This window comes from Drosophila suzukii, chromosome 2L, assembly GCF_043229965.1.
Source record: "Drosophila suzukii chromosome 2L, CBGP_Dsuzu_IsoJpt1.0, whole genome shotgun sequence".
In the NCBI taxonomy this organism is placed as follows: domain Eukaryota; kingdom Metazoa; phylum Arthropoda; class Insecta; order Diptera; family Drosophilidae; genus Drosophila; species Drosophila suzukii.
In genome coordinates this window covers 8941147-8955489 of record NC_092080.1, presented here as the reverse complement: position 1 = coordinate 8955489, position 14343 = coordinate 8941147, and the positions used below count along the sequence as shown (strand labels likewise).

General features: G+C 42.0%; 3 protein-coding genes across 3 annotated transcripts; 1 reads left to right on the top strand and 2 right to left on the bottom strand.

Annotated features, from left to right (window-relative positions):
- Window positions 1-105: 105 nt before the first annotated feature.
- On the bottom strand, window positions 106-4147 carry TM9SF2 (transmembrane 9 superfamily protein member 2). The gene is made up of 5 exons (XM_017089570.4): window positions 3781-4147; window positions 2511-2705; window positions 1471-2453; window positions 1242-1401; window positions 106-1182 (listed from the first exon to the last, which is right to left on the bottom strand). The coding sequence occupies exons 1-5, from the start codon at window positions 3916-3918 to the stop codon at window positions 679-681; spliced, it is 1980 nt and encodes a 659-aa protein (XP_016945059.1). The 5' UTR covers window positions 3919-4147; the 3' UTR covers window positions 106-678.
- Window positions 4148-4629: 482 nt separating this feature from the next.
- Window positions 4630-9702, top strand: Fs(2)Ket (Importin subunit beta Fs(2)Ket). Its single transcript, XM_017085865.4, has 7 exons — window positions 4630-4804; window positions 4976-5165; window positions 5921-6162; window positions 6219-7247; window positions 7326-8252; window positions 8312-8783; window positions 9096-9702. The coding sequence occupies exons 2-6, from the start codon at window positions 5108-5110 to the stop codon at window positions 8708-8710; spliced, it is 2655 nt and encodes an 884-aa protein (XP_016941354.1). The 5' UTR covers window positions 4630-4804; window positions 4976-5107; the 3' UTR covers window positions 8711-8783; window positions 9096-9702.
- Window positions 9703-10332: 630 nt separating this feature from the next.
- On the bottom strand, window positions 10333-14199 carry Amacr (Alpha-methylacyl-CoA racemase). The gene is made up of 2 exons (XM_017085876.4): window positions 14031-14199; window positions 10333-13960 (listed from the first exon to the last, which is right to left on the bottom strand). The coding sequence occupies exons 1-2, from the start codon at window positions 14136-14138 to the stop codon at window positions 12947-12949; spliced, it is 1122 nt and encodes a 373-aa protein (XP_016941365.2). The 5' UTR covers window positions 14139-14199; the 3' UTR covers window positions 10333-12946.
- Between the last annotated feature and the right edge of the window lie 144 nt (window positions 14200-14343).

The following is a 14343-nucleotide window of genomic DNA, read 5'->3' as shown; positions in this document are numbered from 1 at the left end:
CCAGGTCGCGGAAGCCATAGAAAGATCTGACAACTGTCAGTTGGCTAGGGTTGAAAGAAAGAGCTAGTTCTAGGGATAGTAAAAAGTTTTCCACAGAGGGCGCCGTTTCATAATTTATAGTTTTGTTTATTCTTTAGTCGCAAGTTAGATTTAAATAGTTTAAACTAAAGTATTTAAAATATTACACGTGAATTCAATCCTGCTCGAATTACGGCTAAGACGAGCCACTAATTACAGTTGTTAGGCTTTGATATTACAAGTAGAGAACGGGTTTTTAAAGTACTTCGTTTTGGGGATCAGTACTTTTTGAGGGCTTTTAATTTTTCTTTTCTTGTTTTTGGAATCGTTGCTAGAGCTGGGAAATGGACATTGCTAAACTTTACGCCTAAAGATTAACAGAACGGTGAACTATACAAAAGATGCTTCAAGTCACTTTAACTCCAACTCGTTTGCTGTTTACTGCTTAAAGATTATTGCGCGCTTCGTTTCTCCACGGTTTTTGCCTGATACAAATATATGTTATTGTACACATATCAATCGTAATTATAATAAACAGAAAACTGTCTGTGCAGGGCGCACAGCGCAGAAATCACACACACATTAGGCTTAAGTGTAAATTTGTGGCTACACATACAAAAATACATTCGCACGGGCTCCTTCTAATCGAATTTTTGCTGTTTAATCCACCTTGACCACACTGTAGATCTTGCGTATGAACCAGAAGCACGCGAAGAACCCAATAGTACCGGTCAGCAAGAAAAACAGGAATACCATGATAGCCGTGTAGCCAAAATACAGGAAAGTCGAGGCACTGTCCTTAATCGAGAGCTTCGTCACAAAGTAATGGCAGCAGTAGATGAACAAGTAGACAGCAGTGAAACCGGAGGTTAAGAAGGAGCGCCACCACCAGTGATAGTCTTCTGCACACAAGTGGAAGTAGCACAGCAGTATGGTTGTCTCCGAGCACGTGATAACCAGGATGACAAAGACCAGGAACAGAAAGCCGAACATGTAGTAGATCTGGCTGGACCACAGCGAACTCAGGATAAAGAACAGCTGAATGAAAATGCAGCCGAAGGGCAGAACGCCACCCATAACGATGCCAGGAATAGGTTGAGTGTAGATCGATTGGTCGGGAATCTGTCGGGGAATCTGGTTGGTACGCACTGGGTGCTCCAGGGCCTAGAAATAAACGCATCTAAGTTAAACGCTGTGCCTAAACTAAAGAAAAATATACTCACGCGCTTACGGAACCCAAAGTATGCACCAACAAAGGTCAGGGGCACTGAGACGCCAAACCACAAGGCCAGTAGGGCAATCAGCGTGCTAAATGGCACAGCTCCGGAGCTACTCTCGCCCCAAAGCACCAGGTTCATTACAAAGAACAGTGAAAAGACCACACTAAAAATAAAAAACATATTTATGAGAAAAATTTTACCGTTAATTGATAGTTTTAAAGGAAAAACTTACCCAGGGCAAACGATTGAGGTAAGGATTACATTACTCTTCCATTTCAGGCCGCCGAAACTCTTGTAAATTCGCGCAGACACGTAACCAGCCGGAGTTCCCAATGAAACGAACAAGACCATGGAACAGGTCATCAAAGCTCCGCGATTTGCTGGCGACAAGAAACCCAGGCAGGCAAAGGCCAAGGTGATCATGGACATAACCAACACCTGCACACCAGAACCCAGGAAAACCGACAACAGCATGCCCTTGCGCGGTGGCCTGAACACATCTCCATGGACCAGCTTCCAGCCAAACTCCTCCTGGGCATCCTCGCCGCTATCCATCTGGTTATAGCGGGCAATGTCCTTGTGCAGAGTGCGCAGCATGATCATGGCAACCATGCCACTCAAGAAGAGAACAATCACCAGGGAGTTGAGAATGGAAAACCATTGGATATTCGTGTGCGGCATGGATTCCAGAATGTAGTCCCAACGGGACGACCATTTTATGGCATCGTTCTTCACAAATTTAACACTATACGTGTACACGATGTTGAGCTGCTCTCCAGCCTTCAGGGAATTCTCACTGATAGCCAGCGGTTCAGTGCTCAAGCAGTTCGGGTTTTCAGGATCTGTGTGCTTGATCGATTTGGGTGTAACTTTTACAGAGATAATGCGTCCACTGTTGCCGAACTGAATTCCCCAGTCCTCCGATTGTCCGCTGTGATAGGTGATCTCAAGATCCACATGGTTGAAGGGATAATAATGCATGGGCTGGTTGTATATGGAGTTAATGGGACAGCCTTCGCCATCGCTGCGAACAAGACAGCCCATGGGGAATCCGATTCCGCAGTATTGCTTGCCATTCTCCAATGGATAACACCAGGTCACAGGCATGTTGTCTACAATCCAGTGGTGTTGGTAATTTAGGCTGATACCCTTCTTGAGGACCATCATACGGCGGTTGCTAAGTGGATCATCACCCTTGTATGTCTTGACACAGGTCTAAATAAAATAAAAAATATTAAAAATGAGTTACTAAACAAAAGTTTTGATTCGTACCTTTGCACATTGCTGATTTTCCAGAAACTGAATTTTATACGGTCCAGGGCGAATTCGCTCTCCGAACACCACCTGTCCCAAATTCTCAACCGGAGAGTTTTGCTCCTCGCCCAAACAAAAGTCGAAGTGATGGTACTCATAGGGTATAACCGATTCCTCAGTGTTCAATCGGTTCACATACAACAGGATTTCAGACTGCAAAAGATAATCAATAAATATATCAATTATTGGAAAATTTAGGTTAATTTTAATCTTATCGTGGGTTTTATTATTCTATAAAGTGTCACTGAATTCTTAAGTAACACTTGGATAATGCGTTCACACTCCAATTTTCTTCTTTCCATGCGAACCTGCGATAGGGTTCTATAAAATTCATCTTATCACGAAGTTTTTTGGTAGTTAAAAATAATTAAAGTGAAACACCTCAATTTATTTTTATCAGTAAGAAGTAAAGGGCGTATAAAACGATAAGGCTTATCTACCTCCTTAAATTAAAGTTTAATTAACATGCTCTTTTGATTCCTTATTTCTACCATGTTAAGGATATCAACACAAAATATAGACACCTTAAGTTTTGTTAAACCAAAACATATGTATGTAAGTACATACATTGGAATGGGTTAAGCGGGAAAAATTAATCGACTAAAAAGGGTTATAGCTGATTTTATATGTGATAAAACATAGAATTATCAGTTGTGATTCATCAGAGTGTAATCTAATGCGATATGCTATGTTAGAACAATGCTAAACGGACGCTAGTTTATTTTTAACCATTAAAACGTATCCTTATAAATATTACTTGTGAAAATAAACAATGCTTTACTTAAAACAAAAGAATAATCATAAAAGACAGTTCTCATATATGTGTGTATATGTACGAACATAATTAATTTAGGCCTTCAAATATGTATTGCATGTTTTTTATACGTCAATAAGGTCGGCTGTGCGTCATTAGTTAAGATCGGTCCATGATCATTCAACTTGCATTCGACTTCCACCTGAACCAACATTAGAACTCTAATTTTGTTCTTGGAAGTGTGTTTAGCCTAGTCAACGTCAGCAGAAGTACAGATATGGACCCCACATATGGACCCGACGTATACGTATACCCAGAAACAGGCCTTATCAACGCTTCCGTTTCTGACCGCCATTTGATGAATACAACACATTAGAAATCACTACATCCACTTCCATTGCTAATTGTTGCGGGCGTACTGGCAAACACACCCACTATGCATGTACACACGTACATATGCGCAAACATACATACCTTGCATGTGGAGGAGACATCGGTTTTCTTGCAAAAATTAACCGGCGCCAATCCGGGCAGATAGAACGCCTGTGTCGGGGTCACCAGGTGCAAGAGGACGACGCCCAGGAGCGGCAGAAGTCCGGACAGCAGGATCATCTTGAATTTGCGGCCAACGAACGGCAGAAGTTGTAGCCCTCTTGGGTTTTCTTGGGTTGAATCTACAACGTGGCCGTGTCAGCGACACACTCCCACTCTCTCCGGATCGGCGGGCGTCGCACAAACCGTTCTAGCTGATTATTTATCGGAATATACCCAGTTTCTCGAGTGTTTTTACTACGTTTCCTCTTTTTTTGCCGAACGTCAGCACTGTAACAGGGTTGCCACCTAGTCCAGCTGAGGGGGATGCCAACTTACTTTTGGAAGGGTGGTAGCTCTGAACCAGGGCTGAACACCGCGAAAAATAAAACAATAAACGTTATAAATATTATTTTTCAAATATTAAAATATTATCAAAAACATACATTTTAATTTCTTTGTATCACCTTTTCTCAGACTAGTGCGTCAAATATTATAATATTTCATTGTGTTTTCATCGTGTTCTCGGTTACAAATTTTTCGATAAATCGTAAAATTCAAACCTAACGTCCAGATTTATAGGCAAGCGAATACTTTTTTGAACACAAGTTGTTTTGTTTTGTTTTTTTTTTTTGCACCTATGTGAATGTACGTACTGTATTGTTTATGTGAACACATTTCTAATCTTGAAAATGTAATATCCATTTGTTTATTTCAAGTTTATTTCGTCAGTAGAGCATATAGTAATCGATAACTGCAGCAAAACCATCGCAATCGATTTCTGGAAACATCGATGTTAGTTTCAGCTCTACTTCAAATTGCAGCCACAAGAAATATATTGCCCTCCCCCGAAAAGGAAATAAATAGGAATTGTGAGCTTGAACCTTAAAATAAATATAACTAAGTAAATCACCGTTTGGAATCCCGCGCTTTTTTACCGTTCCCGAGAAACCAGCAACAACCAAACGTGAGTAGAATGTGGAGTTTCATTGTACATACATAGGTGCGCGTGAGTGTGTGCCCGAAAAAATCAATTCTTGTGACGTTCAAGGTGTTGCAACCTGTCAAAAGAAAAATCGCTGATTTCGGTGGAGTAATAGATATTAAACCTGAATTCCTTTGTCTTAACCCATTACAGCCGGTAGACTAGTATTGTCTAATAATTACGCAAAAATTCCATCACCCACACACTCGCACAGACGCACGAGCTGCAAAAAGAAACGGAAAGTGAAGTAAAGTACATAGAGAAGGAAAAAAAAAGAGCGCAAAAATGACTTCCGATATCGCCATGCAACTGATTGCCATTTTGGAGAAGACGGTGTCGCCAGGTGAGTTATACCAATATGTGGATCTATAAAACGTAGTACTCCCTCCCAGGGTCTCTCGGTCTCGGTTTTTTTTTCGCGGGAGGGACGCGCGTTATATGTTGCGCAGGGTTGCAATAGGCTCTCGCATATGTTTGGTTGCTAGGGGCCTTCGCACACATGTGCATCTGTACATACTCGTATTCCCCGTAGCAGCGTGTCGATATGTATTCGCCATAAGTGCGCTCCTACAATTAAGGATTTATAAACCGCTTCCACGACATAACCTCACAAACGCTAGGGATCAATGAGGCGTCGTTTCGGAGTCATCATCGTATGTTTGGCGACCAGTTCTTCCGGTTGCCGATAAAGATGGTCTGCGAACTTCATGCCGAGCGTCAAGATAACATTTCGACGCCGGAAAACAAAGAAAACTAGTCCTCATTACTCTGCTTTTTAAAAAGTAACCGCCTTGTCATGCACTTAATTTGAAATATTTATTTGTTGATTCAATACTTTCTTGTAATCCTTCGCCAAAATTCCTATTTTGTGCACCCATCATGATTTTATAAAATAAATGCCCCTTTATGATATAACATCAAATCGATTATGCTCTATACATAGAATCAAAATTAATGGAAAGTGCAAATGAGTATAGTTATTATAATCCCTATTTTTAAATATTACCCTTTCTATTAAAGACAGTTTTCAGATATTTAGATTTTTCCTTATACATGGATTAAAACGATATTTTTTACTAACTAATTACACATTTTCAGATAAAAATGAACTGCTATCGGCGAAGAACTTCCTTGAGCAGGCGGCGGCCAGCAATCTGCCCGAATTTCTCAAGGCGCTGTCGGAGATCCTGGTGAACACGACAAACAGCGCGGTGGCACGAATGGCAGCCGGACTCCAGCTGAAGAACCACCTGACCAGCAAGGATGAGAAGATCAGCCAACAGTACCAGGAGCGCTGGCACCAGTTTCCCAGCGAGATCCGCGAGCTGATCAAGAATAACGTGAGTTAAAAGTTTAGTAACCTCTTCGACTGTTAATAACCATGATATCCTTGCAGATCCTGGCAGCTTTGGGTACCGAAAACACGCGACCCTCTTGCGCTGCCCAGTGCGTAGCCTATGTGGCCGTGATTGAGCTTCCAATGAACCGCTGGGCAATGCTCATCCAGACACTGGTTAACAAGGTGGTCAGCGAAGGATCCAGCGAGATGCATCGCGAGGCGGCTTTGGAGGCAATTGGCTACATCTGCCAGGACATTCGCTTCGGCGTTCTGGAGAACCAGTCCAACGATGTGCTTACTGCTATTATCCACGGCATGAGGAAGGTCGAGCCGAGCAATCATGTACGCTTGGCGGCTACCACGGCACTTCACAACTCGCTTGAGTTCACCAAGTCGAACTTTGAGAAGGACATGGAGCGCAACTTCATCATGGAGGTGGTGTGCGAGGCCACTCAGTGCCAGGACTCGCAAATCTGTGTGGCCGCTCTCCAGTGTCTGGTGAAGGTTATGACCCTATACTACCAGTTCATGGAGCCGTACATGGCACAGGCTCTCTTCCCGATCACTTTGGCAGCTATGAAGGCGGAAAACGATGCCGTGGCTCTGCAAGGCATAGAGTTCTGGTCGAACGTCTGTGACGAGGAGATCGATCTGGCCATCGAGAGTCAGGAGGCCACCGATCAAGGCAGGGCTCCGCAGCGGGTATCCAAACACTATGCCCGTGGAGCTCTGCAGTTCCTGACGCCCGTGCTCGTCGAGAAGCTGACCAAGCAGGACGAGTGTGACGACGAGGACACCTGGAGCCCGGCAAAGGCCTCCTCCGTCTGCCTCATGGTGCTGGCCACCTGTTGCGAGGATGAGATCGTGCCACATGTGTTGCCCTTCATTAAGGAGAACATCGAGTCACCCAATTGGCGATTCCGTGATGCCGCTGTAATGACCTTTGGTTCAGTGCTGAATGGATTGGAAACCAACACTCTGAAGCCGCTCGTGGAACAGGCCATGCCCACGCTCATCCGGCTGATGTACGATTCGAGCGTTATTGTGCGCGACACCACCGCATGGACTTTCGGTCGAATCTGCGATGTGAGTAGGCGGGAATTATTATAGGGAGTACCCACTATAGCGTAATATTAATGACTTTGTTTTGTTTTTCTCCTGTAGATCATTCCCGAGGCTGCTATCAACAAGACCTATCTCCAGACTTTGCTGGAGTGCTTCGTGAAGAGCTTAAAGTCGGAGCCACGGGTGGCTGCCAATGTGTGCTGGGCCTTCATCGGTCTTTCAGATGCCGCCTACGAGGCAGCGGTCACCACCGAGGGCGAGACCCCGGAGACCTATGCCCTGTCGCCGTACTTTGAGTACATTATCACCCAGTTGCTGGAGACAACCGATCGATCGGATGGAGCCCAGGCCAATTTGCGGGGAGCTGCCTATGAAGCACTCATGGATATGATTAAGAACTCGCCCCTGGACTGCTATTTGGTGGTGCAGCGCACCACTCTGGTGATTTTAGAGCGTTTGAACCAGGTGATGCAGATGGAGACACAGATTAACAACCACAGCGATCGGCATCAGTTCAACGATCTGCAATCTCTCTTGTGCGCCACTCTGCAAAGTGTTTTGAGAAAGGTCCATGAACAGGATGCCCCTCAAATCTCTGATGCCATCATGACCGCCCTGCTGACAATGTTTAACTCGAGCGCTGGAAAGTCGGGTGGTGTGCAGGAGGATGCCTTCCTGGCCGTTTCCACACTGGTGGAACTTCTGGGAGGGCAGTTCGCCAAGTACATGCCCGCTTTCAAGGACTTCCTCGTTATGGGATTGAAGAATCACCAGGAGTACCAGGTCTGCTGCGCTTCGGTCGGTCTCACCGGCGACATTTTCCGCGCCCTTAAGGACCACATGGTGCCCTACTCCGACGAGATAATGTCCGTATTGATGAACAACCTGGCCGAACCGAGTCTACATCGCAGCGTCAAGCCTCAGATCCTGTCCGCTTTCGGGGACATAGCTTTGAGCATTGGCAACCACTTCCTGAAATATCTGAGCGTGGTCCTAGAAATGCTGCGTGCTGCGTCCAATCTTCAGGTACGTGTGAGCCGTTTCTATTAAATCTGAATCTTTAACATTTGTAGTATTTTCTTTAGACGGACGCCAACAACTTCGATATGAACGAATACATCAACGAGCTGCGTGAGAGTGTCCTCGAGGCCTACACTGGCATCATCCAGGGCCTCAAGGGCCTGGACCAGACGGCTCATCCCGACGTTATGCATATGGAGCCCCACCTAATTCACATCATTTCCTTCATTAAGCGCATCGCCCAGGAGGGTGACGTGTCCGATTCGATGATGGCCAGTGCCGCCGGTTTCATCGGCGATCTGTGCACCTCCTTCGGACCGCGTCTGTACCCGCTGCTGGACGATGCCATCATTACCCACTTCCTCGCCGAGGGCAAGCGCTCCAAAGGGCAGCGCACCAAGATGCTGTGCACCTGGGCTGTCAAGGAGATCAAGAAGATCAATAGCCAGGTCATCACGCAGTAGATTGCCTGCTAAAGGTTAATGTTTCCCTGCTTCCCACCAGACCCTCAAGATTGTATGTAATGCAGCCAAACTGGTGAGTACATGGAATTCCGTTTCTGTATTTTATCAGCGAATGAATGGCTCATTTGGATGAGTCGATTTTTGGATAACATTTATTGGAAATATTTTTGATCTTACTTTGTACGAGAAAATTAAAATACAACCTGAAAAGGTTATTAAAATGCAATATTCAGAAAGGCACTTTCAAAGAAACGTGACAGATAAAAACATCAACTTTTTTAAGATTTCGCATAGATGTCTCATCGAAAATCGACTCATCCTTTCTAATGATTGTTTCGTACCTATGTTTTGATTTTCATTTTCCCACATTTCTCTATTTTTGCAGTCCAGTCCGAATTCTCTGATTACAAGATTCTATCTGCTAAGTTTGTTTGTCCGATATATTGTTGCTGTGCAACTAGTAAATGCTAAGACAAATTGTTTATAAAACCCCACTAGCTGTAAGCTCAAACCGAACCTCTGTTTCGACCTAATATCTTAATTAAGGCCTGTTAATCATCGTGTGAGTTTATTTACCCCTTATCCATTGTCCTCGCTCGGTAATGCAAACCCAAAATCAGGCTGCCCATTGACTAAAACACAAAATTTATAATTATCGCTGCATGTTATTATGACACTTATAAGAAAACGGCTTTAAGGGCAGCCTTGTTTTGGTATTGCCCCGAAATCCGGCGATTTAGAAGCCCGATTTTAAGCTTAACCAAAAACCTATCGAAAGCTGTTATACAAAATTATGTAAAATTTAAATTTATTTGTAAAAATCGGTAGTAAACTATTGCGTTAACAAGTAAAACACATTAAATGCATTGCACCCCTTTGGAAACATTAACTAGTAGCGGCTGTAAGAACCACACCTTAGTTTATAAGAATTAATGTATCTATCCTACTACACCCTCACTAGCCCAACAAAAAATATATAAAACAAGAATGAATGTCTTGAGTGTGAACCGAATGTGATGGAGTGAAACATATGGCTGAGAGCGAGTATGTATTATCTGATAAATAAAAGTTTTGCGTGCCTGTTGTCCGACAATTTTACCCCCTATGCCAATAGTTATGCTGTGATGATGAATGCTTGTGAGAAACTCTGTAAATGGTATTTTGTGATTGAGAAAACCCCACGAAAATGTATGAAACTGGATGAACATGTCCTTTTTCTTTGGCGCGCGTGTGCATCGGCGTGTTGTGTGATATTATGAATTAAGAGTACGAACTTTTCTAGTGAAACGAAACGAATGTTTTTAGATGTAAGCAAAACAGCAAATCAAAAAGATTTTAAACGGATTTGAATTTAAATTTACAAGCAAACGAAACGAAACTAAATGTGAAAAACTCAAAGACGACTGAAAAAAACCAACCTAGCAACTAAAAAACGAATTACGAAATGACTTAGGGACGTACAAAGGCGCGGGCGTGGCTGTTTCAAAAACCATCTTCAACAAAAACATGCACTAAAACAGAAAAAACAGCAAACGAAATCCAGAATAGAAATCAATATTTTAGACCAGCCACTCTCGAAGCCCACAAAAGCACGAAATTATGAAATTATTTTATTTTTTATGTATACGATTTAGAGTGCTCTTATCAATTCCACCAATGACGCTTTATTTTGCCTCTCTTATTTTATTTTTTATTTAAATGAAAACGGGGAAAATAGCAACGAGAAACATACAAAAACAGCAAAACAACAACCAAGCAACTACCTGCAGCACACAAAACACATGTGTAATTAATATATATATTAGGTAAACGCAAGATACTAAAACTAAATACGCAACGGACCAGGGTATACAACAAAAAAATACAAAATAAATCACAAGGGTTCTAGAAATATCTCTAGTAACTTGAAATCTAGCCCAAATGTATTGAAAGTATATATTTGACAGATTTGAAATCGCTACAAATGTTTCTGGAACCCCTGAAGTTCATAATTTACATAGAAATATAGAACGCGCATAAAGACACTTACATGACAGCTTGATAGGACAAAAAAACGACACATACTTCATTTAGTTACTTTATCATATACAAACCATACAAAAAACATAACCAGAAACTACCTTACGAAAAAGACGCGACTGTGAACGATGAAAAGTAAATAGGGGATTAAAATAAAGTCGAAACTAACCGTTTAAAATCTTTTCACAACATTTAAATACACTAAGAACAAGTGAATACTGGAATGAAGTGAACTATTGTGAACTACTGTAGATATAAGCACACATATAATACGAATACTATACACAGATTTCCAAATTGTAAACCAGAACGAGAATTTGTTTAACAAAGCTTAAAAACCAACCGATTTTGAACTTTTTTCAATGAATTCTTAGGCTCGAGAAGTTGTCATTTCAAAAATAAAAATCTTTCATTGGTAATATCTGTCTCGTTTTGCAATAAAATATCGCACAGCCGTCCAACAGAAAGAAGAAATTATTTAAAGAGAAATTAATGATTGTTTTATCAGATTTGAACATATCAAAATTTTGAATTTTGAAATGACAACTTACGTACAGCACCCCTAAGGGATACACGAAATTGCCAAAATTAACTAGATAAACACTAATATTAGCTATGAATGACCGTATGCGGATGATAAAGATGAATGACTCTGAATCGTTGGAAGATCGAAAGCTGAGCAACGCCAAGAGGAACATGAACGTTTATGGCTGTGGTATTCAAAATGTAAGTGATGCCTTGAATTTTTTTAATTCAATCTACCATTATAAGTTAGCTTATTTAGAAGTATTAATATATTCATAATAGCTGCTAATAATCACATTTCTCAACCTTTTTTCACAGGTGTGTTGATTGAGTATGATGCCTGGTGCTGATTATTATGATGATGACACTGGTGCATTGAATGATGATGATGAATTATGTGATGATTGTCAATGGTTGTTTATGAGAGTGACTGATGATGGGCAGGAGTATATCTAGAAGAAATCACCAACAAACTAATACTCGTCACTCAGATCATTTAGCACAAATTTCTACCTTTTATACATACTTACACTTCCCACTTTTATAAACAGTAGGAGTGCGTGAAAACTGTGACTGAGTAAATTTGTATGTAACCATTCCAAAAAATATAACAAAAATCATTAAAAAATTGAGGGACTATTGAGTTTGTTACATCTAGCTGTTAAGGAATGATTTCATGTCACTAGAATAAGCCAGTATAATATGGTAAACGGTTGAAAAGCAAGCTTCAATAAAATGCATGGTGGACCCACTTTTTGGCCAATCCACCGTGCGAACTAAGGGGTCTTCAATGGGCTTGCCTTTTAACCCTTGCCTTGTGTGCGAATGGACGTCGTCTGATATCTAAGCTATAAAATAAATTAAATAAAAATGCGACTATAACAACTATGCCTGTGATTCGATCATCTGTATGGAGTGTGTTGTGTGAGTGCGTTGTGTGTGGATATTTATGATATCTGTAATGTAAGAAAAAGCACCCCGCGCAGCAGAGAAATGGGATTTTTTTGTAAACATTTAAAGGATTACAAACAAATGCACAATTGCAAGTGTGAACTAAAAACAAATTAAAAACGTAACATATGGTACTGATTTTATACTGAGAACTGAGACTTACTATATATACATACATACCTACCAACAACACAACCTACAACTTACTTAAGGACTCACAAGGATTACTTTACGCGGGACTATACACAACGTACACTAGAACAATACTACTACATACGAAACGCCAACTAGTGAAATTTACATCCACATTACAAACAACGTACATATGGGGCATTATAATGGATTATCTTAAATATATACACTGACAATTGGTAACGCTGACGCGCGGTGCTTTAGCCGAATTAAATCTAGTATATGGGCTACTCGGTATGCTAGTTAATCCTAATTTAGTTAGTAAGTAGGGATGCGCGAGAGAACATTTGACCCACGATTGCGATAGGAGAGAATCAATTATGTTACGTTATATAGTATGCTGTATTATCAATTATTAAGAAAGAAACACCCCCTCTGAATATCAAAGTGCGGCCTAACTGTTCGGAAGCAAATTGTATGACTGATAGTTTGTACGCGAAATTTTAGCAAATGTAATATGAGTCTGTGTGCAAGAGCCTGAATAAAAGAATTTTGAATGCAAGAGCAACAAAAATAAACGTGTTTTAATTGGGATTGCAGTTTTGAGTACTACAGTTTGGCTTTTTCAGGAAGTGTAAGTACTCCCGAGTCCAGCAAGTCCTTTAACTCCTGTGGCTCAAGATCCAATTCGTCTATCAGTTCCAGCTGTTTATTATCAGTTGCCTTAGGCAACTTTCCAGGAGTTCTACTCAGCAGTGGAGCTGGACGTGGAGCAGGCGTATCATCAATAATCTCAAAGGAGTTCCTCTCCTTATTGTGAGCGTGTTTGTGAACCTCCCGGTAATCCAGCACGGGATAGACACAGGCATCTATATCCTCAAAGATCTGCGACCATTCCGCTTGGGTTTTGGATAGGAAGGCTTCCGTTAACAGTTTCCTTCCCCGATCCTCATGTTCGTCGCCAAACTGGGTGAGGTCTTCGGGCAATTCCAGGCGCTGTTTAAGAAGTTCAAAAAACTGCGGTTCCAGGGCGCCCACCGACATGTAGAGACCGTCTTTGGTCTTATAGGTATCGTAGAAATATGAACCCCCATCGATGAGGTTCTCACCCCGCTCTCGTCCCCAAATGCCAAGATTCCGGGACATAAATAGCCAACTGGCCACATAGGCAGCTCCCTCAACCATTGACGCATCCACCACTTGACCTCTTCCGGAGTTATGGCGCTCCAAGAGGGCAAGACAAATTCCCAGAGCGCACATCACACTTCCACCAGCGAAATCGGCCAGAAGATTAATGGGTGCAGTGACCTTCCCATGCCGCCTGCCCAGCATGGAGAGTACTCCCGATATGGCCGCATAATTGATGTCATGACCCGCCCGTGGAGCCAATCTGCCATGCTGGCCAAAACCCGTGAGACGGGCATAAATCAGGCGGGGATTCGCTTTAAACAGTTCAGTGGGACCCAAGTTAAGCTTGTCCATAACTCCCGGTCGAAAGGGTTCGATGAGCACATCGTACTTCTTGGCCAACTGGCGCACCAACTGCTGGCCCTTTGGATTCTTTAGATCCACACTTATAGTGCGTTTTCCATGCTGCAGTACATCCAATGGGTTTTCGAGAACCTTTTTATGATAAGATATTTAAAAAAGGATTTTATGATCTGTATGTGTAAGTAACGCCCGGTTTGTTTACCTTATCAATGCGGGTGACGGTGGCCCCAAAATCACGTAGGATCTTGCCACATAATGGTCCCGGAGCTAGGCCCACGAATTCCAACACCTTAATGCCTTTCAGCGGCATCTTTCGAGGTGTTTTTAGCCCAAAATTAATAAGAAAAGTAATTGCACTTTGAACGCCATTGCAATGGGGCTGCCAACTTGTTGGAGCTTTTGTTACTTATTCGTGACACGAAAGGGAAATCCAATAAATCATACAAACGAACTAGCTCTCATATTTTTACTTCGTATTATAAAATATCTAATATCTGGAATAATATTCAATTGAA

Excerpts from the sequence above, each read along its gene's own strand:
- Amacr (XM_017085876.4), bottom strand. The coding sequence starts at position 14,138 with ATGCCGCTGAAAGGCATTAAGGTGTTGGAATTCGTGGGCCTAGCTCCG. Across the intron at positions 13,961-14,030 it reads CCGTCACCCGCATTGATAAG|GTTCTCGAAAACCCATTGGA; the intron begins GTAAACAAACCG and ends TATCATAAAAAG.
- TM9SF2 (XM_017089570.4), bottom strand. The coding sequence starts at position 3,918 with ATGATCCTGCTGTCCGGACTTCTGCCGCTCCTGGGCGTCGTCCTCTTG. Across the intron at positions 2,706-3,780 it reads ATGTCTCCTCCACATGCAAG|TCTGAAATCCTGTTGTATGT; the intron begins GTATGTATGTTT and ends TATCTTTTGCAG. Across the intron at positions 2,454-2,510 it reads AAAATCAGCAATGTGCAAAG|ACCTGTGTCAAGACATACAA; the intron begins GTACGAATCAAA and ends TATTTTATTTAG.